The sequence below is a fragment of the Motacilla alba genome, chromosome 4 (assembly GCF_015832195.1).
Source record: "Motacilla alba alba isolate MOTALB_02 chromosome 4, Motacilla_alba_V1.0_pri, whole genome shotgun sequence".
NCBI classification, from domain to species: domain Eukaryota; kingdom Metazoa; phylum Chordata; class Aves; order Passeriformes; family Motacillidae; genus Motacilla; species Motacilla alba.
Window position 1 is genome coordinate 26,432,199 of NC_052019.1, and position 24,902 is coordinate 26,457,100.

A 24,902-nucleotide genomic window follows, 5' to 3' on the forward strand; every position below is an offset into this window, starting at 1 on the left:
ATTTTTACAATGCATCTCACTCTGCCCCCTTGAGAAGATGCCATTATTTTTGGACTGTTTCCCTTCTGCAAAGCTTGGGACTTTATTTTGTTTGTTTGGGTTTTTGTTTTGTTTTGTTTTTATTTTGGTTGTTTCAAGTCAATTAGTTACCACTAAAAATGTGGACATTGGAATTTGATTGATATGTTAGTGTATTGTGGTTCTTTCTCAGCAATTTGAAAAAAAAAAAAACAAACCAGAAAAACAAACCCCAGCAACTGTATTTCTAAGGTCCTGGAACTTAATAATCTCATGCAGAAGAGCAGATGAGGGTCTGCCTGGCTAGATTGCAGCTTTACAGGATTTGGTGTCCTGGTGGTCAACAACCTGAACGAGACTCCACAATCAGTGTGCAATAAAGGTCGAAAGCATTGAGCAGCGTTAGTGTTCCTGAAAGCTCCCAATACACTGGTCTTGGCAAACTGACTTTTTGCTTTACTTAGAGAAATTGGTTTTTTTCATCAGAAACACTTACAAGCTGTCATGGTTCTTTAGTAGTTTGCCAAAATAAGGTTTAAAAGGGAGTATCAGTAATATTTTTAACCTTTTCTAGAGTGTTTTAAAATAACTGGGTAACAGAACAAATGAAGAGTGTGAGTTACCATTAAGGGCTTTGGATCTCATCTTTGAAATTCTGCAAGTAGCCATCCTGTTTCTCATGGCAAGCTTATCAGAAGTTAGTGATAGGCATTCAAATTTTAAATTTTTAATTAGATACTGATCATCAAAATATTAGTTTTGTGAAGCAATGTCAGATATGGGAGGAAGCTACAGTTGCACAGAGAGGCTGGGGAGTCTCTGCCCATGGAGATATCCTGAAGCTGTCCAGACACGGTACTGGTCAGCTGGTCCAGGTGGCCCTGCTTTAGCTGGGGTTTGGTCCTGATGACCTCCACTCATGCCTTCCAACCTCAGTTTTTGTGCCATTTGATCACAAATGTGCTTTTCAGGATTTGATCAGCTTACTCTCAGATCTGAGGTTATAGATGCATTATAAAATCAATGAAGTTGTGTTACTCAGTGGCAAATCATAATTTTGAGTTCAGTAGTTGTAGCTGTAGTTTTCCTGGTTTTGATGTGTGAATATTTTTCGTGTCCCTTTAAAAAGCAGAATTTTCTATTGGGTGGTTAATGTTTCTCTACAGTGTCTTAAATTACTAATTTCTGACATTTGCTTAATGATGTAATCATACAGGGTTTCATGAAAAGACTAGTGCTGTTGCTTCAGGTGTTCCCCCTTCTCACTGAGTTTTCATGCATAGCTGTAATAATCATTAATGTAATATCCTCACTTGGGAAATGGCCAGAGGATCCAAGTTGTGGCAGATAAAATGGGCTTGATCTCAGTTCTTACTGCTCCAGGACGTGAGAAATCTCTGTAGGCTTGAGCTGTTCTCCCTTGTGTGATCTGTCTGATCCTTTCTGCTGTTGCAGGGACCTCAGGAAGATACTTTTTTTCATGGTATATGTTGGCAGAGACAGAAACACTTGCCTGTGGTTAGGTCAACAGTATCTAAATTGTTACTGAGTTTACTGCTTTAGAAAGACTGATTACATTGTGCCTTTCTTTAGGACTTGGTGGAGATCTCCCAAACTATGGTTAGAGAAGACTTCATGAGATGTATAAATAATTACACTAAATTCATTTGTACTGAAGTTGCACTCTTAAATTATGCTGGGTAGGATTTTCTCAGTAGAGAAGTGATGAAATGATTGTGCCTTTTTAAGCTATGCTAATGTACCATTTGAGTTGTGTTGGCTAACAATGGACGTAAGGGTTTTTGGGGGTTTTTTTTAGATTTCAGTATACTCTTAGTACTGCCCTTTTCATCAAGTCAAATTTGAAAATATGTTTTTAAGTAAAGTCTTTGAATTCTTGTCTAATCTGTGATATTTAGGGGTTTTTACCAACATTGTGGCAGGGCAGTGTTTCATGGCAATCCAAGAGAGAAGTAGAAGTAGAGACAGCATTAGCACTGGAGAAAAATTAATTTCAAAAGCAGCCCAAAACATTTAGTACATTTTACTCTTTGTACTTACACTCGTTTCAAGAAAAGGAAACACTAAGGAAATAGATAACTGTACCAAAATCTAATTTTAGTTTACCCAAATTGTATAATAGCCCAAAAGTGTGCTGATAAGTGTTGAACGTTTCAAATACTGATCCGAAAACATTACTGAAGTTTATGTAGGATTGTGTTTCCTTCACAGTTAGATACAGGTTGAAGCTAACAGCTTGATAATTTCTATATAAACTTAATGGGGCACTGTTGTAGTCTTTTTTCTTTAATTTTTAATGAACAATTTCCTTTCAAAACTGCATTAACTGCACAAGTCTAGTGTATAACATGAAGAACTTTATTGTCCTTTAAGCACTGGAACTCATGTAAACACCCAGAAGCAATATTAAGATTTCCCTGACATTTAGCTTGTTATTGTTAAACTCCTTGGTCTTACTGTCCTGAAAATCTGTTCTTTCTGAATCAGTGATGAAGAACGCTACAGATACAGAGACTATGCAGAGAGGGGCTACGACCGCCATAGGACAAGCAGAGAGAAAGAAGACAGACACAGAGACAGGAGACACAGAGAGAAAGAAGAGACTCGACACAAGTCATCTCGAAGGTTTGATTTCTCTTTTTTTAATAGGATATGAAAGACTTGCCCAGTTTAAAAAAAAAAAAGGAAAAAAAAGAAATAAACTTTTAAAAGAACCCCAAACAAACAGGAGTTTTATGGAAAGACTGTAAACACTTGAATGTGCTACTTGGAACAAGTCTGCCGTATAAAACGTGGACAGACAAGAAGCAATACTGACCCTGGGTAACCTCGTATTGAGTGACAGTCAGTATGTGAACAGAAATTAGGACACTGGGGAAACAAGGGTAAAAATGGTGAGTCAGAAAGGGATGGAGTGAAGCTGACATTCAGCAGCATGAACAGAACAACTCAGCAGTCATTCTCAGTAAGTAAAATAATCCTCATAGTCACTTGATAGAAATTGTTCTACCTGATCCATTTTAAGTTAGAAAAAAAAGTCCAGAAAATGGTGTCAACAAGAATGTCGAATTATTAAGGAATGCCAATAGGTGCATGACATTATTAAAAGTCTTGCTATTAGAATATGGGTTACAAATGGGAAAAATAATTCTATTTTTCCCAAAAAAAAGTACAGGATGGATAGATGTATGTTCCATTCCAGGAAAAATTCAGTTCTGCACTGACATCCAAAAACTCTGAGTTGGGAGCAGATGCCAGTTTTCAAATATGGATGCAGAAGCTGTTTTTTTGGTACTTTGTAATGAAATAGAGCCTGAAGTGTCAAGTGTTTGAGGCATGCTTTCTCTCTATTTAGTAACAGCAGACGTCGTCACGATAGTGAAGAAGGGGATAGCCACAGAAGGCACAAACATAAGAAATCCAAAAGAAGCAAAGAAGGAAAAGAAGCCAGTGGTGAACCTGCTCCTGAACAGGAAAACACTGAAGCTGCCCCTGTGGAATAGGCTTGTGTGATTTTTTTTGCCTACTTGCATATATATTAGTGCCAGAAATAGATTACTATAAATCTTGTTATTTTTCTGGGAATTATAATAATTTGCTCTTAATCTTGTTCTGTTAGTTTGAAATCAAAGGTTACTTTGGTTTTTTTTTTGAAAATAAAAGAACGAATTTTTCATGTTAAGATTCTTGGACTGACTTTGTCTTTTAAGAAACAGTGAAAAAACATCTTACATCTAGAGGCTTATGCTCTTACAATATAAGTAGGGCTTAAATTCTTTGTATTAAATTGTCTCCTTTTTTCATAAGCCAACGGGAAGGTCACTATTTTACTGACTTTAGAAACAGTGTGCATTCATTTTATTATATACCCAACATCTGGAACAGTGTGGGTTTAGCATAGCTTTTGGAGACTTATTTGGAAAGGTCATCCTTTACTACAGGGACACACAGGAACTGCAGGCTCTTCAAAAGCCTTGTAATAACGTGAAGCAAAAAAAAAAACATAGGGAAAGTGGGAAAGGTGCCGATTGTTCTTAGTTGAATGGAACACTGAGCATGGTGATGATACACTTGGTAATTATGTCTGGTTTGTGTGGGTGCATAAGGATGAATTAAGCTGGATAATCGTCCCTGCTGCTTTTCAGTGGCTTAAGAGAGAGTTCATTTTAGTCTTTGTTCTAGGGGAACAGCTGCCCTTAACATGATAAAGATTAACAAACATATCCTCTTCCCACTGCAAGCTTGTGAGATAGAAACAAGACTGTGGAACATGAGTAATTTGCAGAGAAAGACAAAGGACTGTTTTAAAAAATGTATAAGACCATCATCACTTTCAGATTTACTTCATGCAGAACAGTACCAAGTGTGATTGATAAGGCAGTCCCACAAAAATTCTACTGCTATTCAAAAAACTTACTTGATGGCATTAGCAGGGTGCAGTGTATTTCCTTAAAAGTAATATTCTATATAAAAATCCCAGATTTAATATTTTTAGTCAGAACAAACCAGGGAAAGGAGGTAATTTGGTTTTGGATGAAAATAATGTCTGTACAAGTTCACAGTTACAATTATTTTTAATTATTTTAGAAATTTCATTCACAGTTTTACAGACTAACAAACAGTACTTGAAAGTCTTGAAAATACCAGCTTCATGCCGACCATGAAAAGGTACACATAATCAAAGTGCTATTAATGTGTTGGATAAAAACCTTCACCTGATTATTGCAATTAGAAAAATTGCAAGAAATATTTCCGTAAGTTATTCAAGGTTTTCTTTTTGTAAATCAAAATAAAGTGGGTGAGCAGAAGCTGTTGCTCCTTAAATTTCATTATAATTATTATTATTATAATGCATTAAATAGATATATAGGTATGTATAAAAAACCAACAAAAAACCCTTAAGAACACAGGGAAGGAAGGACTTAAGTCTGTAGCTTGGATCACTCTGAAGTGATTTTCTGACATGTGTCACTGCTTTGCCTAAACTTGACTTTTCTTGACATGCAGGTTGAAATTTCACAAACCTTTTCTTTATAAATACATACTTTACTCCCCAAAAAAGCAAAGACTGGTGTTCCTTTTTTAAAAATATTTTCCCCATGTTAAGATACTTGTCATACTCTCCATGAAGACTTGTTTTATAAAAATGTGCCAGGCCAGGACACAATTGTGAGAGTAATTTTTCCTTTTAGTTCTTTGAGCATTCTTGCCAAGCAGGCGTGCATCATTCCTGATGTGTTCCTGCCATTGACAGCAAGGAGGATGTCACCGCATCTGAAAAAATAAATGCAAAACAACAATTAAACAAGGTGACTTCTTATCTTCAATGTTTTCGAATTCCAAAGCACATCCTTAAGCTGGGGGAAGGGGTAGAAATGACTATTATGGTTCCTTCTCTGGCTAACTACTGTTCATGAATAAGGGAATAAACAGGTGAAAATATTGCACTTGTTTGGGTTTCTTACAAATTTATAATTAATTAGACATATTTGAAAGAAAACGTTATATAGTTCTTCTGCCGTTCATTCTGATGAATCATCATCACAGAATCATAGAAGGGCTTCAGTTGAAGGGACTTCAAAGATAATCCAGTTCCCATCCTTGCTCTGGGCAAGGCCACCTTCTACTAGACCAGGTTGCTCAAAGCCCCAGCCAGCCTGTTGTTGAATAAGGAGGATCCTCAATAACCTGTTCCAGTGCCTCAACACCCTCACGTTAAATAATTTATTTTTAATATCTGGTCTAAAACTACTGTATTTCAGTTTAAAGCCATTGTCCCTTGTCCTAGCACTGCATATCCGTGTAAAAAGTCCCTTTCCAGCTTTCTTGTAGGCCCTCTTTAGATACTAGAATGATCTGTGTTCTGAACAACTGTACCTTTTAAGCCTTGTTAATTGATGTAAGTTTGTGCCATGATTGTGCATTTACTCTCTTCAAGTGTACTGGTGTTTGCAGGGAAGGTGTTTGGTTGGGATGTTTGGAACTGGAGATGTGGGAAATGTCTGTGCTGGCATGCTTTGTACCACCCTAGAGATCAAATTGACTCTTCTTTTAGCTTACATACTAGTAGACTGCTAGACATCTGAAAATATTCTGCTGTGAAAGCAGATTGTTAAACTTCAGGATACTTGAGTCCTGTTTCCATATTTCCCAGAGTTACTTTTGTATCAGTGAGGCTTTCCCCTGTCCCTGCAACTGCCTTAATGAAAACATGTTTTTCAAAAACTCCCACAAGTTAACCAGAAGAAGAACTTACTTAAATGCTACTTTTTGTAGATAGTAATCATTACCTAATTCTGCCATCATTATATGCCGGTGTTCCCCCAACAATGGATTTGATAAAGAATGGTTTGTTCCCAGTATGTTCTTCATAACCTCCTACGATGCTGAAGCCAAGACTTCCAGATGTATTTCTTCGTAATACAATTTCTTTGCAGCTGTACAAATATCTGAAATAAACCAGTTTAATTAAATGTCTTTTAGTTAACTTCAGATTCTGATGAACCACTAATAATGAATCTGCCTTTTCATGGACCCATACACTGTTTTTAAGAGTTAAAGTGCCATATTTCCACTGTGTTAAGCACCTACACTTCCGTTCCTGTCGTACTGCTTTCCTGTTACAACCAGTTATCCCAAATGTAAAATTAGTCTTGGGCTTAAATATTAAATTAGTTTTTTTAATAGGGTAGGAATCTATGCAAATGCTCTGGTCGATATGATGGAGAAAAGCACTTAAGCCTGGATTTAATGTTTGTAAATCAGCAATTCAAAAAGCTGTATTTCTTCTACCTTGTACACCCCAATGACTTGTTTATCTTCCAGATATGAGCCTGTGTGTGATTAATTATGTCAAAGTGCTCAGGCACTTACTGCTGTGGTGCATGTCAAAGTGAAAGAATTTTAAGGCCAATGGAATGAACTACAAAAATGACAGATTACACAAAGACAGGTATTGGTGGAGTTAGGGATCCTGAGCTTTTCTTGGTGAGTAACCTGATAAGTCACAGCATGGAAGATGAGAGAAACTTATCCATGTGAGTCAGTGCTTTGGAGTACTGAGTCTGGTCACAAGAAGATAGCTTGTCCTTACTGTAATGATTAACACAAAATTTTGTAGTAAGAACAGAAACCTGCTTCTCCCTCCATTTTTCTTTTGAATGTATTTTATGATACTGTATGTTATACTCATCAAAGCTTAGATTCCAAAACTAGGAATAGGAGAAAACTAAGAATAGTGTTATTAGACTCTTAAATGTTTCCTAATGCTCTGAGTACATCAATTTGTTTCCCTTTTTTTTTAAACCAAATTAATTCCATTTGTTAGAGAGTGAGTGATAAAATTTCTGTCCATAGTACTTTACCATCTTATCATTAGTGGTATCCCCAGGAATGATTGAAATTTCTGAGTGACTAAAAATATATTTGCTGCTCCAAATCTTAAAATATAGGCCAACCTACAGCAGGCAACTGCTACAAAGCTCTATTCAGAGAATTTTTAGGTTTCTAAGAAGCACCTGACATTTCTATAGGAGGATAAATAGCCTTTGTCTTAAGGACTGATATGCCTAGTGTTTTAAAAATTGTGTTTTAAATAGTGCATTTGCTGTCTTTCACAGCATAATACTAGATTAGTCCCCCAGGGCCTACAAATATTCACCTGCTGCCAGGATGGTAGGTATGCAATATTTGTAAAAGAATTCACTGGTTGCTAATGTAAAAAACAGGTGACACTTGCCTCTTCCTGAGCAGCCAGGCATTATTACTTTACCGTCTGTGGATTTCTTCAACGTGCAAAATCACTTAAATCCGCTATGTTTAATGGTACTTATCAAGGTCACGACCAAGCAGTGCCAGGATTCAGCCATTAGTGCTATAATTCAGAGTTGATTTTGGGGCAGAGGTCTCGGCTGCCCAGTGCTACACTACTAAACTGCAAGCGGTCTAAGGCGAACCATCTCCTTGGAAGAGAGCAGCTCACAGTCTTCAGCCTTTATCGCTGAACACTCCAGAAGATGAGGATAAGGAATAATTTATGTGCAAACCTGTGTCAGATACACGATTTGGGGATGTACAGTGTCTAGCCACAGGGTCCTATCCTGAGTAGTACTACAGCTAAGCATCAGTTACTGATGCATGAGGAATTTTAAAGTGCCTGTTTTCAAGTAGTTAAATGTACAATTCCCTGCTGATTTTCATAAAGCACAAGTAGCTTTATGCTATAGGAATGAAAACCAGCCCAGTTGCAGGAGGATTTCAGCAATAACAGCTATGAAAAGGATAACTCCCTTTCCCTCCCCATTACAGTACACAAATGGCAGCCGAGTAATATTTGAGAATTGTTTCCACGAGCATCCTACAGCCCAGACTGAGTTACTTTGGAGGTGTTACTCTGTCCTAATTTCATGTTTTACATCTTGTTCTACCCCAGGTTTGCAGAATTACTGTGGCCACCTTGTCTCTTTCTCATCTCACTTTACAGATGAAGAAAAGCACTTGTGTGAAGTACTAATGTTTGTAAATGTTATGACAGGACAATCTAAAAAGTATTCTAAGTACTAGCTGAGGGAAGAAAATGTGAGGAGAGCAAAGAAAGGAGAGCAGGAAAACAAGCAAGGGTAGAAGCAGCATCACAGAGCTGGGGAAATGCTCTTCGCCAGCTGTTCCCCATTATTTCCTTTGTGCATGCTTCACAACAGCATGTCCCTCTACCAATAAAGGAGTTCTGTCTTCCTAAACAACAAACAATTAAATTAGCTACCCTGAAATAAGTCTTCGGGCAAGAATGCTTAAGGTCCTGCATCACTGTTTCCTCCCGCCGCCCAGCCCGCAGCCCCTCCGCTTGCGTGCAGGCCAAGTTTTGACAGATGTCAGATGCACATGTGCACGTATTTTATAACCACCACATATTGGATCGTACTACAGAAAGAACAGAGGAGCTGTTTATGTATTATTAAGCCATACAAAAGTGGGAGAACCCAATTCCAAGATCTCACAAGAAAAGGACAACATTTAAGTGAGATCCACAAATGTTAAATTAGCAAGACGGCGTTTCCAAGTCTTCGAGCTTTGGTGCAAGGGATCAGATAACTTGTCTGATTCTGCTGCTACCAACTTCATCAAGAAAAAATTATACAATTCCCTAATTCTCAATATTTGTGTCTCTTGACTGTACCCATCTCTGTAATATGCATGCAGACCCTGGGAAATTAAGAGTTCTGTTCTAGTATTGAAAATCAGGCATTTACAGTTATCTGCTTTGAATCTTGTAACTATTATTAATGTCAGCCTGTTTTCTACTTCATTGGTCATGAACAGAAGTCTGTAGACATGCTCTAGTGTTTAGTTCAACTAAGCACATTTTATGGTACCATTCACAGGATTTTCCTCAAAATTTCATGGAATTGGAACAAAGAAGGAAAGACTCTCCTGTCCCCTCAGTTTCCTGAGCCTGAACATCCCACTCTAAATTGTTAGGTCAAGCTGCCTCTGAACATCCCACCTTGCTTGCTGTGAACAGATACACACACTGCACTGCCAGGGCTTGTCTTGAGCCACCTCTTTCTCTTTTCAAAAGAATTAAAATAATCTACTATCCAGCCTCCTCTTTTTTAAACCATACCAGTTCCTGGCCTACCAGTTTTACTGCCTTTTCTATTTGTTCAATTTGTCTTATATAGGTGTGCCCCTTCCCGCCCATCTTCCCAAATAAATTGCATGATCCTGCATAGTAATGATTTTGACATTTCTACTTTTCCATTAGCTGCACCAAACATTCTTAGACTCGCATATCTTGGAACAGTCCTTCTAGTAAATTGTTTTAATTAAAGTAGGTGATTCTTCAACATTTTGCCCCATAACGGCACTTCAAGCACTTTTTTCAAGATGGACCTGTAAGACATCTATTTAGACAGAGTATAATTTTCTCTAACAGCCTGGAAAATGTCATGAGACTGCTGACAATATCTTGGGACCTAGTGAGATGTGATCCTTGCCAAAAGCAAACTGAAGACCAGAGAAAGGTTAAATGCTCAACCTGGAGAACAATGAGTTAACATGATACACATCCTCATGAGAGAATTTGTTGAAGGACTTTCAGACATCTGATGTTGGCCCTGGAGAATCAGAATAAGTGAGTGAGCACAATTATGCTGGGGAAGACTGAAGGGTCTGCTAATACCTAGTGAGCAATCCCAAACCTGATCCTCTTGTGTCCCTACTCAGCCAATCAGCTGCCAATAAGAAAACAGAGCACCTTTGTTTCTGTCACATCTAACGTGCCTTGGTCCCTGTCCCAGGCGCTAGTCTGATGTTCAGGGCAGCGTCCCCGCTCAGCATACCAATGTCCCCATGTCTCTTTGAAGGAGAAGGGCCATGCTGTTCTCTGTGCATGGCCTCACAGCTGGGGATAGAGTTACAATGAGCTCTTGTCTTCAGCCTTGCTGACACTGGGGCTGATTTTCCTTCAGACGAAAAGAGCTGGAATGCCTTCACACATGCAGCCTTCAGAGCAGGAAGGCTAAAGTGAGCTCAGAAACTGTCTCTAAAACCGGAAACCCCATTTTATTGCCAAGCTGCAAAGTGGAACTGACTGATGTGAACTCTGAGTGCAAGCCTGCAGTACTGTGGAGCTCTGTCCTTCATGTCCTCTACCATGCTAAGGTACTGGGAACTTCAGGCAGCTGTGAGTAGAAGATGATGACCAGGCAGCTCAGGTTTTCTATACAGCCCAGTGAAAAAGTAGCACAGGCAGGGTGTGATTGTTTCAGTCCATCTAGCAATGGATGGTGATAGAAGGCAAGACTCAGCACTGCAGATTGCAGCATCTATAAGGCCTCTGGTCTGTTGCTGTCTCTCCACTGAGAGCACTACTCGTGCTCTAGTACCTTCACGATGGTGCTGGTCAAGCTCAGGAGTGCAGAAGTTAGCAGGAGTGAGGATCTCCTTGGGCCTGCCTGTCTTCAGACACTGAGGGAAGAAAATTTACCATTGCCTGGAGTAGCAAGTTAAAGGGCATCCATTTACTGCATTTTCTTTTTACTGCTTTTCTTTCACAGGCATAAAGATGTAGTCCTCTCACTGGAGAAGGAACATTTTGCCTGTGGGTTACAGACACACAGCTTGCCTTCTGCTCTTGAGGTCCTTCAGCACATGTTATACAGTCAGTAACATCAGATCAAGCCCTAAAAAACATCTGGCCCTCACAGCAGACCTTGCTGCAAGGTGACTGAGTTCAAAATGGCTCCAGCTAGAAAGAGGGAAACTTGTGCAAGAGTAGGAAATGAAGAGGAGTCCTAAAACTGTGCCTAGAGAAAAGGCCACCTGTTCTGCAGACCATCTCTTCCTGCCCTCCTGTAAAAGAGAGACACTGAATTGCTGCCAGACTTAGGAGTATAGTCAAGAGGAGCTTCTAAGATAAATTCTTCATTCCTTAAAACTGAGTGTCTGTGATCCCAGCTTTGCATATTCACAGATTCACAATGTGTCCTCATTTCATTCTTTCTGGAATGTCCTGGAAGCTGTAGGTATTACGCCGTGCACACTGAGAGCTTAGCGATAGGCAACGCGGCTCTTAGGTTCCTTGCTGAAACGACAACACAGCTGCTTCCTGTGTGTGACAAATGGACTTCTTTCAGGCGGGGGTGGGGTTAAAAGAGGTGATTTGGAGATACTGGCCAACTGCACGGCTTTGCAACATCTGGGTAAAGTCAAACAATTCAGCTGGATTTGGCTAAGGGGAAGGGCTGTGCAGCTTGAGTGTTGCAGGAGGGGTATCTGCCTTCTGCAGGGTGGTTGAGCCTAAACTCCAGTTCAGCTCCTGTATCCCTGTAAGATTTTCCTTTCACTCCCTAAGTGCCTGATATGTTTACAAGATTGAAACAATTCAGCATCCTATCCTCCCTCACAAGGGGAACTGCACGTCTATCTTGCCATGTACATGCACCCATTTACAAAAAGGAGGTATTTAGAGTCAAGTCAGTGACAGAGCCTGGATTTAATTACAATGTCAGTGCAATGAATCAAGCCAAAAGAAAGTATTGCCAGAAAATATAAATCTTTCCTCCCACTCCCCTTCAGCAAGAGGTTGCAATCTGTGGACTTACCGTGGCAGCCCCAGCCACATAACCCAGGACGGTGACCACTCACTGCTCTCGGAGGTCACCTGTGTGTCCTCAGGGGGTGGTAGGTGACCCTGCTCCTCCTGGGCTTCACATGCTCTCATCTCCAGGGCTTTGAGCACCACTGAAGAGTTGGTGTTCTTCAGCAGGGTGACAGCCTCACTCCGGCTGACTCCCGTCAGATCAATGCCGTTCACGTTCAGGAGGATGTCACCTGAGACCAATAAAGCGGATGATAAAAAACCCTGCAAGTGTTTCCAGGATCCCCTCCCCACCTCCACAAACAAGTGAGTCAAATCCATGGCCAAGAACCAGCTGCCTGACGAGGCTTTTTGTTATTCCTATCGTTTAACAAAGCACATGCTAGTAAACATGCCACAGGCATGAGGGAAGATTCCTGTACACAGAAACTTTGCGTGGCTGGACAGAAGATTTGTCCTGGTTTCTTTCCACGTCATGTCCTGCATCTGGAGCTGAACAAACAGCTGGGGTCCTGCTGTACCAACAAGCTTTGGTACTGGTGCCTAGTACTGGTCCGGGTCTCTGGAGTCCACTTCCAGCCAACATTTGTACTCAGCCTAAGCTTGAAACCCAACAGCTCAGTGATGTTTTTTTCTCCCAGCTCTCCCTTAGCAGAGGACTGCCACTCCAACTGGCTCCTCCTAGTTCGCTTTGTGGAATAACATGTTATTATTTTCACATTAATGCCTGTTTGAATGGCTGCAAGCCAAATTATTTTTTCTGTATGCCTTATTTATAATATATGCACAGCAGCCACAGAGAAAAATGCAAAGGTGACCTCAATTGCTACAGGAAGAACAGTAAACAGCCTCAATGCCAAGTGCTCTGCAACCCTTCATAGCAAGCTGCCATGCCAGGGCTTTTCTGGGTGCCCTCTGTGCTTGGCCTGGATGCTTCTCCAGGCAGAGATGTATCACTGGCAGTCCAGGCACTGCAAATGAGCATTAACCTCTTCTTGTTGTCTGTCCCCAATAAGAAGGACAACAGCCTAAGAGCTGCTCTAAATCAGAGGCCTATGGTGCTATTATACATCACATATTCATTTGTTTCTAATTTTATCAAATTAACTAGGCTGAGTTTTCCATGCTGCCTCATGATGAATATTTTTGGAAAGTGTATCCCACTGAGAAGCAGTCATCTCCTAGCAGAAGGAAAGGGGAAATCTGCTGTTTTGCATCTGTTGTTGTGTTCTCACATGGGTTTCACTGAATAGACCCAAAGAGGAAGTTCCCATGTGTGCCAATGCTGGGCACTGAGACCCAGGCTCCTGGGGTCTGACTCCTATTCTGCCCCATTTTTGGGTGCCCTCACTTCCCTCAAACTCAAGATTTCCCTCCAGCTTCCAGGCAGTGACTGGACTGAAGGAGAATATAAGGGATGAAGGGAAGGTGAACTGTGTCATTGCTGGATGCAGGCTACTGAGGGATTTGGCTCTTGAACATGGAACATCCTGAAACCTGAGAATTTCATCTTTTCTCTGGTGCCCAGCTATTCCCACAAAACCAACTGATAAAATGTGGTCCTTATCTTGCTCTAAAATCTTATTAATGCAGAAAGGGAGAAACCATTAGCTTTATCATTCTGTTACATCAGTAGCTAAATGGGGTTAGGAAGCCAATATTTCCAGACATGAGGTTTAGCCACAAGGCACTAATATGGCTTCATAAATAATGGGAATTTTGATCCTGTATATTTCATTCAAATTCATTAATGGAATGACAAATAAGCAAAAAAAAATTACTTCAAAAACACATGAAGGTTGCACAATGAATGTATCAGGAGTTAGGAGATGGTGGTGCAAGCTAATTTTCCTGTGAAAAGCTATTTATCTTTTCTTTCTACCAGAATATTCCTATATCCTACTTCACAGAGATAGCTATATTATGCCTGCATAATTATGCCTTTTCTGGTAGCTGACTTGAGATCCTCTAATCCAACACATCCCAAAATCTATAGGATTGCTGAAGATGTCAGAGCGTGAAACTCATCCACTATCCCATGGTTTTCAAAATAAGCTCTTGGTTTAAAGCAGGCTTTCAAAATCCCCCCTTTTTACCTGTTTTTATCCTGCTGTCTCTGCTGATCACTCCTCCAGGTTCCACACTTATCACATAAATAGGCAAATCCCATTCCCGGTTAGATGCTCCACCTGCCACAGTCATTCCCAGGGATTCCGTGTGATCTTTCCGGACAGCCACCACTTTCTCATGACAGGTGACAGTGTGAAGAGTGCTCTGTGATGGAGAAAATAGCAACAGCAAACACAGTTTGCAGGCATGGCGACCTCTCTGACAGCTTTGGCATTTTCTATCAAAACAAATATTCATGGAAGTAACAACAAGACACTTCCCAGCCACCAGGCCTGATGGCCAGCAGGACTCCCTCAGGGGCTTAACCATCTGCAGTCAGAGCTACCACCAGGGTAACTGTGCTTTAATAGTTAAAGTCAGGCACTGCTCCCATGAAAACCAGTTGTTTTAGTACTAAGGCTAATAGAAGCAGGTCCTTAAAATGTAAATAAGGAATTGGATTTTAAAAGAAAAAAAAAAAGATCTTGATAATAATATCACTAGTGGTCTTCATATCTTTTACTATCAGGTTGTGCTTCTTATCTTGCTGCTTGCAGTCTGAGCATCATCTGTATAGTTAGTGAGAAATAGTCCTCTTGGATTTGAGGAATGAAACCATTGGAGACATATTAGAAGAGACATATTTCATTTGATCTTCCACATATCTGTGTTTCTATGTAAGTTATGGGTGGAAATACACTTGAATAATCATTGTTTCTGTTCAGGAAAAGAGAAGGACATTTATATTGAAGAGCCAGCAGTGTCCCGGTGCTCTTAGTGCTCCTGCTTGAAGGGTCAATTTGGGACAGGCATCCTTATATTTCTGCCTCTGAGCAGGAGAAGTTAAATACACACAGCTGGTCATGCAATAACTAGTGCATGAGTGAGGGTGCAACAAACCCACAGATGCCCTCAGGATGGAGAGCCACTGCAATGCAAGCTGCAAGAAAACCTCTGAACTGAATGACATGTTTACCATACACTCAGTTCTTACAGAAGAGTCTGAAAGGCAAATAAATCTGGATTTAAGTGTTAATTGATTTGCTCTCCTTAAGTATTTCATAAGCAGTGCTCCTGACATCAACTCCTGACAATCCCAGCCGCTCTTGCAGGAACAGCATTATCCACTCCAAGCTCATATATAATAGCACATTCCTAAATACATTTCAAATGCTTATTTAAAAGACTCTTCACAGCCACAAATGTAACCTCACATTTGTAATATGCAAAAATAATCTATAAAACTAATTTAAAGCCACATTAATCTCTTCTTAGAAATCTGACATGTTGATTCCTGGGCCAGCAGCACGGAAAGTGGAGCAGATGAATCCACAAGGTCTGTGATAATGATGGGACAAAGGAAGATTATGGCAAGAATGTTTTTATGGGAGTAGGACAGACTATGTCTTTGATTTGTGCCTTTTTTTTTTAAGGTATGTTTGGTAGAACTAAGTCCACATCAAGATTTCTGTGATGCAATGTTAACAATAGAACACAGGACCTTCTAGAAGCTTAGCAAAGGATTTCTCTCTGCTTGAGCAGATGAACAGTAGCTGCCACAGAGCTCCAGAAACAAAAAGGCAAAGAGCTCGGTGCAAAGAAGAATTCTCTCAGTCTCTGAGAGAAAACCAAACAACACAGTTGTTTGGACATATTAGACATGGTCCATGCGGAACATAGGCACTATGTCAGAGTAATTTGGCTTAGGGCTTGCAAACAAACCTATGAATTTCTGAAGATTTTAAAACCTTCAGAAAATGTTCTCTTCCAGATAGTGTTAACTTTTCACCTTTGTCTTTAAGGTGAAAATATTTTAAACATAGTAGTTCTATCTTTATGCAAATTAAACTTAACGTCTCATCCATGTTTTGCAAAAATACCCTTTTTCCCTTGAAAATGAATGGTTTTCCATCAGGAAAGGACCACTTTTTGAAACATGTGGAATAGGCGCGCTACTAATTTTCCCAAAATTGCGATCTGAAATTTTGTAGCAAAACATGAAATTGGGATTCTATTTGTGTCTCTGAGTGAGAGAGCAGTCCTGTTACTAATGCAGCATATGTCCTGTCTCAGACGACAAAAACATTAGGGCATTTGCCAGTTTATCACTATTTTTTGAGGAATCAGCATAGAGAGGAAAGATTTCAAAGTACTGCTTGGGAACAAATTGTCCTGCTACATTTCAATGAAGAATTATAGAAGTACCAGTACTTATATGCTGAACCACAAAGAACCGATTTTCTTTTGAAGCTACTCTTTCCCATGTCATTTTTTATATGGCTGCAGACAGAAAGGATTTGGGGTGACTTGACTGAGACGAAGGCAGTGATGAAAGCAAAGTAAAGCCTTTTTAGTAAACACACGTAGAGCTTGCTTGGAGGTGTAATCGATAGCAAGTAAACCAGTTAAAAGGCAGTGTTTATCAGTGACTGCATTTCAGTGCATTCTTTTCTAAACAATTGTCCTTCTCTGTCATTTTGAAGCGACCTTGGAGGTCAGGAGAAGAAAAACATAACAGTTCATCTCCTCCTCTTTTTATTTTTTCCTCCTTTTCTGTATATTTACTGGAAAATAAATATTTACAGCAGATTATCACAACATCAAAGCCATGACACGTGTCTTGCAGGCAAAAAACATTGCTGTGTCTGTTTGGAAAATGTACTTCACCTGAAGGTTAACCTGCTCATATGGTCAGGAAACATTGCCTGCTCCAGCAACATTTTCTTTGCCCTAAATACTAGACAATTAATTTGAAAGAAATAAGAAAACAGTTCCAATTAAAAACAAGTGCTATTTAATCATTGGCAAAGCTCCCAGTGACTTCAAAGGAATAGAATCAGGCCTGTTTATGCATTACAGCCTGGCTTCACAACCTCAGCTACACAAGAAAGTGTTTGTGACATCTCTTCTCTGAATCCAGGCAGCAGCCAGAACAGTTTGGGCTGTGCTTCCCCAATCTCTGTAGGGAGGAAAACAGATCCATGAGACCCTGGGCAGGACCAATCTCTTGGCACACCATACACCTGGCATTGCTGCCACCAGAGAAGAGCATGGTCTCAAGAGATCATCCTCTTCTTATCCAGAGCCTTGAGGGCAACATAGCTGGTCGCCACTGGCCTGAAAGAGAGGCACCTCCCCATGCCATACAGATGGAGGTCGGCTGTCCTAAGGCCAAGAGCTTGGCCCAAAGTGGCTCCTGAGCACTGGCTCAGCACGAGCCAGACAGCTGCTGGAAGCTAGAGTTTATTCTTGATTCTGAATACAGCCACGGGTTGAGAGCAGATTTCAGGCCATGTAGACACACATGCTCTACAGTGAGAGCAGTTTCACTCAAAGAGAGCCTTCCTGACCATCTAATATCACTTTCCTCAGTAAGCTCAGGGGACAAAAAATGCCTTAAAATAAGCCAGAAATCATGGCAGCTAGCAATCCTGTATTAATCACATTTAATAAAGCAATCCCAGTGATAGCAGTAGGTAGCAGACTCATCAGACCACACACACATAGGAGACTCCCCTGACAGGGAGGGTCAACCAACAAGCATTACCTTGGTTTTTGGGCAGGAGCATGTCCTGCATTAAGACACTGTACAGGCCCTAGGCTTGCAAGCATTACTCCTGCAGTAATGCCTACTTAAAATAAATAACGTTTTTTAAATCTTTCAAAGGCAGTTTAAAAATGTTGAATTGCAAATTATGTTCAGTTAAACCTTCTGCAAAATATAATGAAATATTTCAACTGACACAGTCATGCCCTATAAAAGGGCAACTAACACTCCAGTAATATTTGTATCAGACCAAAAGTCCACAGTGCCTGAAGCTCATTGTGTCTACTGGCTGTACTGACCCACTGATCTGCCAGAGCATTTTCTCTGATAGAAGCCCTCTACTATGAACACACAAAGCTAAAGGGAGGTAGGAACAGTTCAGAATTTTCTTTTTTTTGGCTATGATCTTCCCTGGAAAGTGCCCAAATGGTGGCATTGGACAGAAGCCCACAGCAGTACACCCACTCATGTGCTTATGCAGTACTCATCTCTTGTGGAAAACTGGAAATCCCCCTAAAAGCTGTGGCCTATGCAACAAGACATGATTCATTAGTCTTTATAGCACTTGCTCATTAAAGGACTGTTATGAAGCCAACATTGTGCCTTCAGTCTCACAGCTACCCAAAATATTAGTCCCAATATTAGTCCCAAAATATTGTGGGACTTACCAAGAACTCCCATCCAACATCTCTTGGTACAGGAAGAGAAAACGAGGATCTCAGAGCAGAGAGAGACAAGCCATGTTCCCAAATAATCCCATGTGGTATCAATTAATTACTCAGACCCACATGGTAGAGTTAGCAGGTGCTTGGATCTTCCCTAGGAAGCACACAGTAGCAACACAAGCTAATTGCTGTCCTACACACATCTTCCTAAGGAAATCATTGCTTCAGTAGAAAGTCATGCCTTGCAGATGCATGATTAGTTGGGCACTACTTGCTACTTGGTAGTAGCTACTGAACACTGCCTGCTTTCTGTTTTAACTCCTGCTAATCTGGTCCCACCTAATAAGAGCTGTGATTGTGACTTTGTGGAAAAGGAAAACTAAAAATACGTAAATATATACTAGCATTTTAACACATAAAAACACTGAATAATGTAGTTTTAAAAGACCTGCAAAAATGGGTATATTTTAACATTTGTAAAATCCAGAGCTAGACTTGTCTCCTGGCTGACAGCTGTGCACCAGATATTTGGCCCAGAGGTCCCTTTAAGGACACAACTAGCTATCCATCAAGCAGGAATGAACTTAAGCCCTGCCTGCACGCCTCCCTGATACACCCTTGGCACTGCTGGCCAAGGTCAAGATTGCATGGGTTTGTATAAGTGGTGACAGGGTGATTAATGTAAATTAGCCAGACATGTGGCTTCAAATTTAGTGAAATAAAAAAATTCAGTTCCTGCAAGAATATGCTGTGTTCTGTCTAAAGTGGAAAGAATAACACTAAGCAAGCTCAGAACACATTTTCAAAACTCTAGCTGCGTTGGTTCCTACATAAAACCTTGTATGTTTGAGCATCAGCATCTCTCTGCCTTATGCAAAGAGAATATTGTGAGTCTAGATGCACTAAACACACACTCTGACCAGGTACACAGGGACTGCTGGGGTGCAGTTTGGTAACTACAGCCTTATCTGGGCGAGATGGCTGCTCTGTGCTGTGTCCCTGGGCCGGGTGATGCACACCAGCAGCTCTTGCAGACCCCACGCCATGCAAGTTCCAGGTGCTGCCAGAGCAGATCAAACATGCTTTGGGTCTAAAGCTCCACAGAAAGTCCCTGTGCTCTCAGCAGCCAGGGCATTTCAATAAATGAGCAACAGCCTAACGATGACCACAATTTTCAAGTAGGTTATGGGAATCTTTCAGGCCAACATGTGAGAGATTTTGTCTGAAGACTATGCTGCAGATGGAAGAACTTCAGAAAAAAATTTTCTTTTGGTTGGAGCGCATTGCTCTCTGCAGATTCTCACTGCTGCTCAGATCTGTGGCCATGGCCAGGACACTGTGTGCACATCAGCACCTGCCCCACCGCTGCCCATTGCCTTCTCTTTCCCTCCCCACCCCAGGCAGAGTCAGGGCAGAACCAGTGGATAAAGAAAGAGCAGCACAGCCTTTGAGGCTCCACCGCCAAGACAGACATGCGTTTTCTGGTGACAGAAGCCAGAGATAACACCCTTAGACATGCAACACTAGCTGCCCTCCCATTCCCCTGTCCCATGGATGCCAGACACACCACAGTGCCCTCACCTTGCCGGGGTTGTTTCTCTCGGCGGGACAAGGCTGGGAGCTGCCAGCACTGGAACTCCAGCCCGTCTCCTGCAGGAGGTCGGGGGTCTGCTGCCGGGTCTGCCGCGACACCACGAAGTGAACCTGCTTCTCGCTGGCCTGCGGGGGGAGCACAGTGTGAATCCCATGGCCCCAGCACAACAAACCCCTGCACCTCAGCCCCAGAGTGTCTGTGAAATGCAGGAACCACTTAAATATTGGTTGGATTTCCCATTAATGAGGTTGCTACGACATAAAGCAGTAGCATCAGTTCAGGTCAATGAAGTTCATAAAAGTTTACTGCCAGCTACTTAATATTTCTCTTGAAAATTTGGTGTTAACTCTAAAAAATCCTTTCTACCTGCCCCAAATTTGGCTGAAAGCAGTGATCCACCACAGTGAATTCTGATCAGCTCTCATCTACACCTCTGAATACCACTGCAAAGCAGCAATTTGCCTGCCATGGTAAAGAGACAGGCAGACTACCGGAGCTGTTGCTGCTCAATGGATGGGAAAGCTGAAAAAGATACAATTAACCCTGAAAACAGGGATGTGCTTAGGCCTTGCCCAGTGAAAGTGGGGAATAAACAATGTAATTAAGTCCACCTGCATGCAATGAGCATGACAAATGTAAGGAGGCTTAAAGAAAGGGAGAAAAGATATTTTCTTTAGTGAAATAAAATCCTACTGCAGCAGAGCACAGAGAAAGAGGGTGGGCATAAGCAAGCACACAGGGTAAGGAAGTTTAGGATGGGAGAGCAGCTCACAAACTCTCACTCTAGGAAGAGCAGCTTCAAAGCAAATAACCCAAGCTCAAAGAACTTCTAGGCCTTTTTTCATAATGCAGTCAGAATACTTGTGTGCCTGAGAGATGCTGCAAGGCTTCCACTGAGGTAGTGTTTGTTAAAGGGGCTCTGCGTGTGTTTGCCTGATATTAGTGTTAATTCTGTGTACAGGTGGGTTTGTTTTTTTTATTGAATCAACACTGTTTCCCTAGAAGCAAATAGTTTCATTTGCCCCTCAGTGAGGTTCATATGAATCTCTTCAAGACAACAGTTATACAAAGATAAGGAGGGAGAGGGATAAAATACTAGAATTGTCTTCCCAGAGAGGTGGTAGAATCACCATCTCTGGATGTGTTTAAAAAAAGACTGGACACAGCACTTGGTGCTATAGTCTAGTTGAGGTGTTAGGACCTAGGTTGGACTTGATGATCTTAGAGGTCTCTTCCAACCTCATTATTCTGTGATTCTGTGATTCTGAGTGGGGTTTACCCAGATAAATCATAGATGCCTGCCATAAACAAATATACCAAACTAAAATGAAGAACAGTGCAGCAATAACCTCAGAGCTATAGAAACACACTCAGAAGATGTAAAAATTAATCCTCTAATCTCCTTCTCTCTAAGCTAAGGACCGTGCTGTTTTGCCAGGAAGGAGGGGCTCTTAACGACCAGTCTGCAGAGGCACTCCTGCCTGCTCGCTCTCAGGTTATACCGGAGGAGCTGCTCAGAATCCAAGGTGAAGCCCCTCACAAACACATCTGGAGCCTGATGCCCTGGGGCTGCAGTTGCAGTGCTTGCTGGCACCACAGCCCCGGGGGCTGCAGACATCCTGGCTCGCTTGCTAGCACTGCTCACTGGGGAGAAGCTCCAAGGAAAGCTGGCATTGAAAAAGCAGCTGAAAACCAAACCCAGATCCAGTTGCATTATTGAAATCAAATCTCCCACAGACAATAAACAGGAGCCAGAGGAAGCTTCTGGGAATTTTGTTTTTATAGCTTGGTTTGTCCTTTCTGGAGTTGAATTCAATAGCTGTAGCTGAGAGTTAAATAAAAGCTTTGGGAAAATATCATTTTAGTTAAGAAGAAGCAACCTACCTCTCCTAAACCTCCAACTTCAAGCTTAAAATATACATGTTCAAGCCATGCTATTTTCAGTGAAGTAAAAAATGTGCATGTCTTTGTTACTTTCCCAATATCTTGGGGGATGCTTTTTTTTTTTTTTTTTTACTAGAAACTCAGATCTTCACAGCTTAATAATATATCATTTGGTGCATACAAACATATTTCAAAATAACTTTCTAGGTATTTTTAACAGATCTGGTTTTACGGAATATTAATTAATGTACTCTGGGCTCAACTGGTACCCAAAAGCAGAATTCTGTATGTTGGGAGTTGTTGGGAGTTGGGAGCAGAATTCTGTATGTTGGGAGTTGTTGGGAGTTGGGAGCAGAATTCTGTATGTTGGGAGCATGTTGGGAGAATTCTCTATGTTACGCCCTGGTCCCTAGTTTGTAATATGACTGAGGTGGAACTGAACAACATGAGATTAAACCTCCCAAGGGCATGTGGCCCTATGAAAATACAGTTTTCTCTAAAACAAACAGTTTCAACTTAACACAACATCTTTGCGAAATTTATCTGCTGCCACGTGGTAAGGCTCAAAGCTGGTTATTTAGAGAAAGGTTGTAAAACATGATTAATTCTCATAGAACAACTAGCAAAAGTTCAACAAGAGTCTCTGTTGCAATGGCACATTTGTCCATGGGCCAGTCAAGCTGAGTGGTTTCTCAGAAGTCAGAGTGGTTTAGAAAGTTATCCAAACAACAAGAACAGCTTTTGTATTTACATACATATGAAAACCCATTAATGTTTCTACTGATCAGATTATTTATTGCTGATTCATTCTGATCTCTCTCTCCCTCCTACCAGTGGCTTTTCCCACAAGTCTTTCTCTGTATTTTATGCTGAAGTGAAAATTAAAGAAAGGAGGTGAGCTTTGATCCCAAGTGCAAGTAAGAGCTGAAACACTCTACTAGAATTAAAATCTGTTACAGCCAAGGCAAATCAAGCAGGAAGGCAGAGGCACAATGGCAGCTTCTGAGCATCTAGTAGGTAATTAGAAAGAGGCAGCAGGGCTGCTCTTGGCAGAAGCTGCCTCATGTCTCACCGGGATGATGGAGCACAGATATGCTCCACATCACAACCTGCTTGTCAGAGGCAGTTGTTGGGTAGAAGAGCTGCTCATCTGTTCCTAGCAGCTGCTCTGAACTATGGTGGGGGAAGGAGGTGAGGAGGAGGGTGAACATCTGGGGTCAGTAAAGTCTGACTCAGCCCATGTAGCTTGGCTTGATGTGCTCACATGGGTACCCCATATCTGTTGCCTTGCTCCTTTTCTTGTCACTCTCATAGAAAACAGATGTGGAATGTCTCATTATTTAGATTCAAAGTGCCACTTTTCTGACGCAAGGCCATGGCTTAAGATGATGTGACAAACGGGAGGCAGCAAATTCCCAAGTGTTATGATGTGTGCACATTCCTAATTAGCACTTATACATCTTCTTCATTTCAGTTCTTGTGACAGAGCTTAGAGCTTATAAACAGCCAGACACCTAATCTACTGATTAGCAACTGCTTCACATATGCTATTGTATAGTTTCTATAGGCCTCAATTGTCTCAATTATTCATTATTTAAAAGTAAAAAAAAAATCAGATTACACAGAAATCTGACAGTCTTCCTGCTGTGCTTGGTTTAACAAGCCACTGCACATTTTAGTGAATGTTCTGTTTTTAAAGAACCTGATGGTGTATTTGCAGCTTTCACCACCATAAATTAGAAGACCTCAATGCACTGCAAGTGGCATGCTGAGCTCTCAACAGGCAGGAAAGATGCTGTTGAGAAATCAGAGGACACAGTGAAATAGCCCTTCGTGTAAGAAGCAAATGCAAAACACCTGTGGCTTCAGTAGAACGGTTTTTATCTGGCATAACATGGAAACAGGAATGGCAAATGATAATTGACAAAAAACATAGCAAAAAAGACACAGGTTCCAGGAATTTTGCATTAGGTAAATGTGATTCATAGAGCTCACATCAATGCAATATAATCCTGGCTGTTTGGAAACCCGAGTTTCCCCTTTGATGGGCTTCTTTAAATTCCCAGGGATTGGTGTGCATTTCAAGCATTATTATAATGAACATCCACTCTTTGGAGACCAATAAGGGTTTTGGTTGCACTTTCTAACACTTGTATGTGAATACTCTTGTTTGTAATTTTTTCCGCTTCATCATGTGTGTTTTTTGCTTATGAAGCACTGATGCCTTGTTTTGTAGCCATAAAGAACTGTTCCAAGAATAATAGTTTTTTAGAAAATTTTTCATTCCAGGCTTGTTGCCCTGAGAGAATTTAAACCTTCCCCCTTTTGCCTTCTGTTCCCAGTTACTGAGCTACATAAGGTAATCCAGAAAGATGCTGGACCAGAATTTCAACAACTGGCATTATGTAAGGGGATGACATTTTCTTCCCCTATGCTATAAACTTCACAATAAAAGTTGGCTACAACCAACTGTGAATCTATGCTAACACAGCAATACTTTCCACAAAATGCATGGATTTGACTGTTTGTTTTAGTCTGACTGATATTACCCTGATTATAACCTTCAGAAAGAAGGAGAAGCTGGCCTGATTTGACGTCTTGTTACTGAAGCCCATGAATTTCTTCAATATGTGTACAGTCTGCATGTCTCCAAATGAAATCAAAATTGCACAAGTATAGTAACAGCTATAAATATGAGATAAAAGCAACAAAATATTATTTGCTTTGCTTTTTATGTTGAAGTTTTCTAAAAACATAGTCTGTAAACAAAAATCCCAAATTGGTTCTGGAGGAAAAATTAGGCAGAAGCTGACCAATTTTGCAGCTGAGAAAGGCATGGGTTTTTTTTTATCTGACAGTTCCGTGTTAGCACCCATTTAGTACTCTATGTGAGTCTAAAAAGAGATTAATAACTACAGATCAATTTTTCCAAAATATACTGGATTTAGATAAGAAATATCTACA

General features: G+C 40.8%; 2 protein-coding genes across 17 annotated transcripts in view; one reads left to right on the forward strand and one right to left on the reverse strand.

The window, feature by feature from the left end:
- FIP1L1 (factor interacting with PAPOLA and CPSF1) overlaps window positions 1-3,721 on the forward strand; it is a 37,493-nt gene extending 33,772 nt beyond the window's left edge. For all 4 annotated transcript variants that reach the window (XM_038135737.1, XM_038135736.1, XM_038135739.1 and 1 more), the window contains 2 exons: window positions 2,527-2,664; window positions 3,395-3,721. In XM_038135737.1, the coding sequence (XP_037991665.1) occupies window positions 2,527-2,664; window positions 3,395-3,542 (286 nt within the window). In that variant the 3' untranslated portion in view covers window positions 3,543-3,721. The remainder of the gene's footprint in view (window positions 1-2,526; window positions 2,665-3,394) is intronic.
- Window positions 3,722-4,597: 876 nt separating this feature from the next.
- Window positions 4,598-24,902, reverse strand: part of LNX1 (ligand of numb-protein X 1) — a 123,760-nt gene continuing 103,455 nt past the window's right edge. For all 13 annotated transcript variants that reach the window (XM_038135728.1, XM_038135729.1, XM_038135727.1 and 10 more), the window contains 5 exons: window positions 20,042-20,179; window positions 14,236-14,413; window positions 12,144-12,372; window positions 6,330-6,488; window positions 4,598-5,313 (listed from right to left, as the gene is read on the reverse strand). In XM_038135728.1, coding sequence (XP_037991656.1) covers window positions 5,178-5,313; window positions 6,330-6,488; window positions 12,144-12,372; window positions 14,236-14,413; window positions 20,042-20,179 — 840 coding nt within the window. In that variant the 3' untranslated portion in view covers window positions 4,598-5,177. The remainder of the gene's footprint in view (window positions 5,314-6,329; window positions 6,489-12,143; window positions 12,373-14,235; window positions 14,414-20,041; window positions 20,180-24,902) is intronic.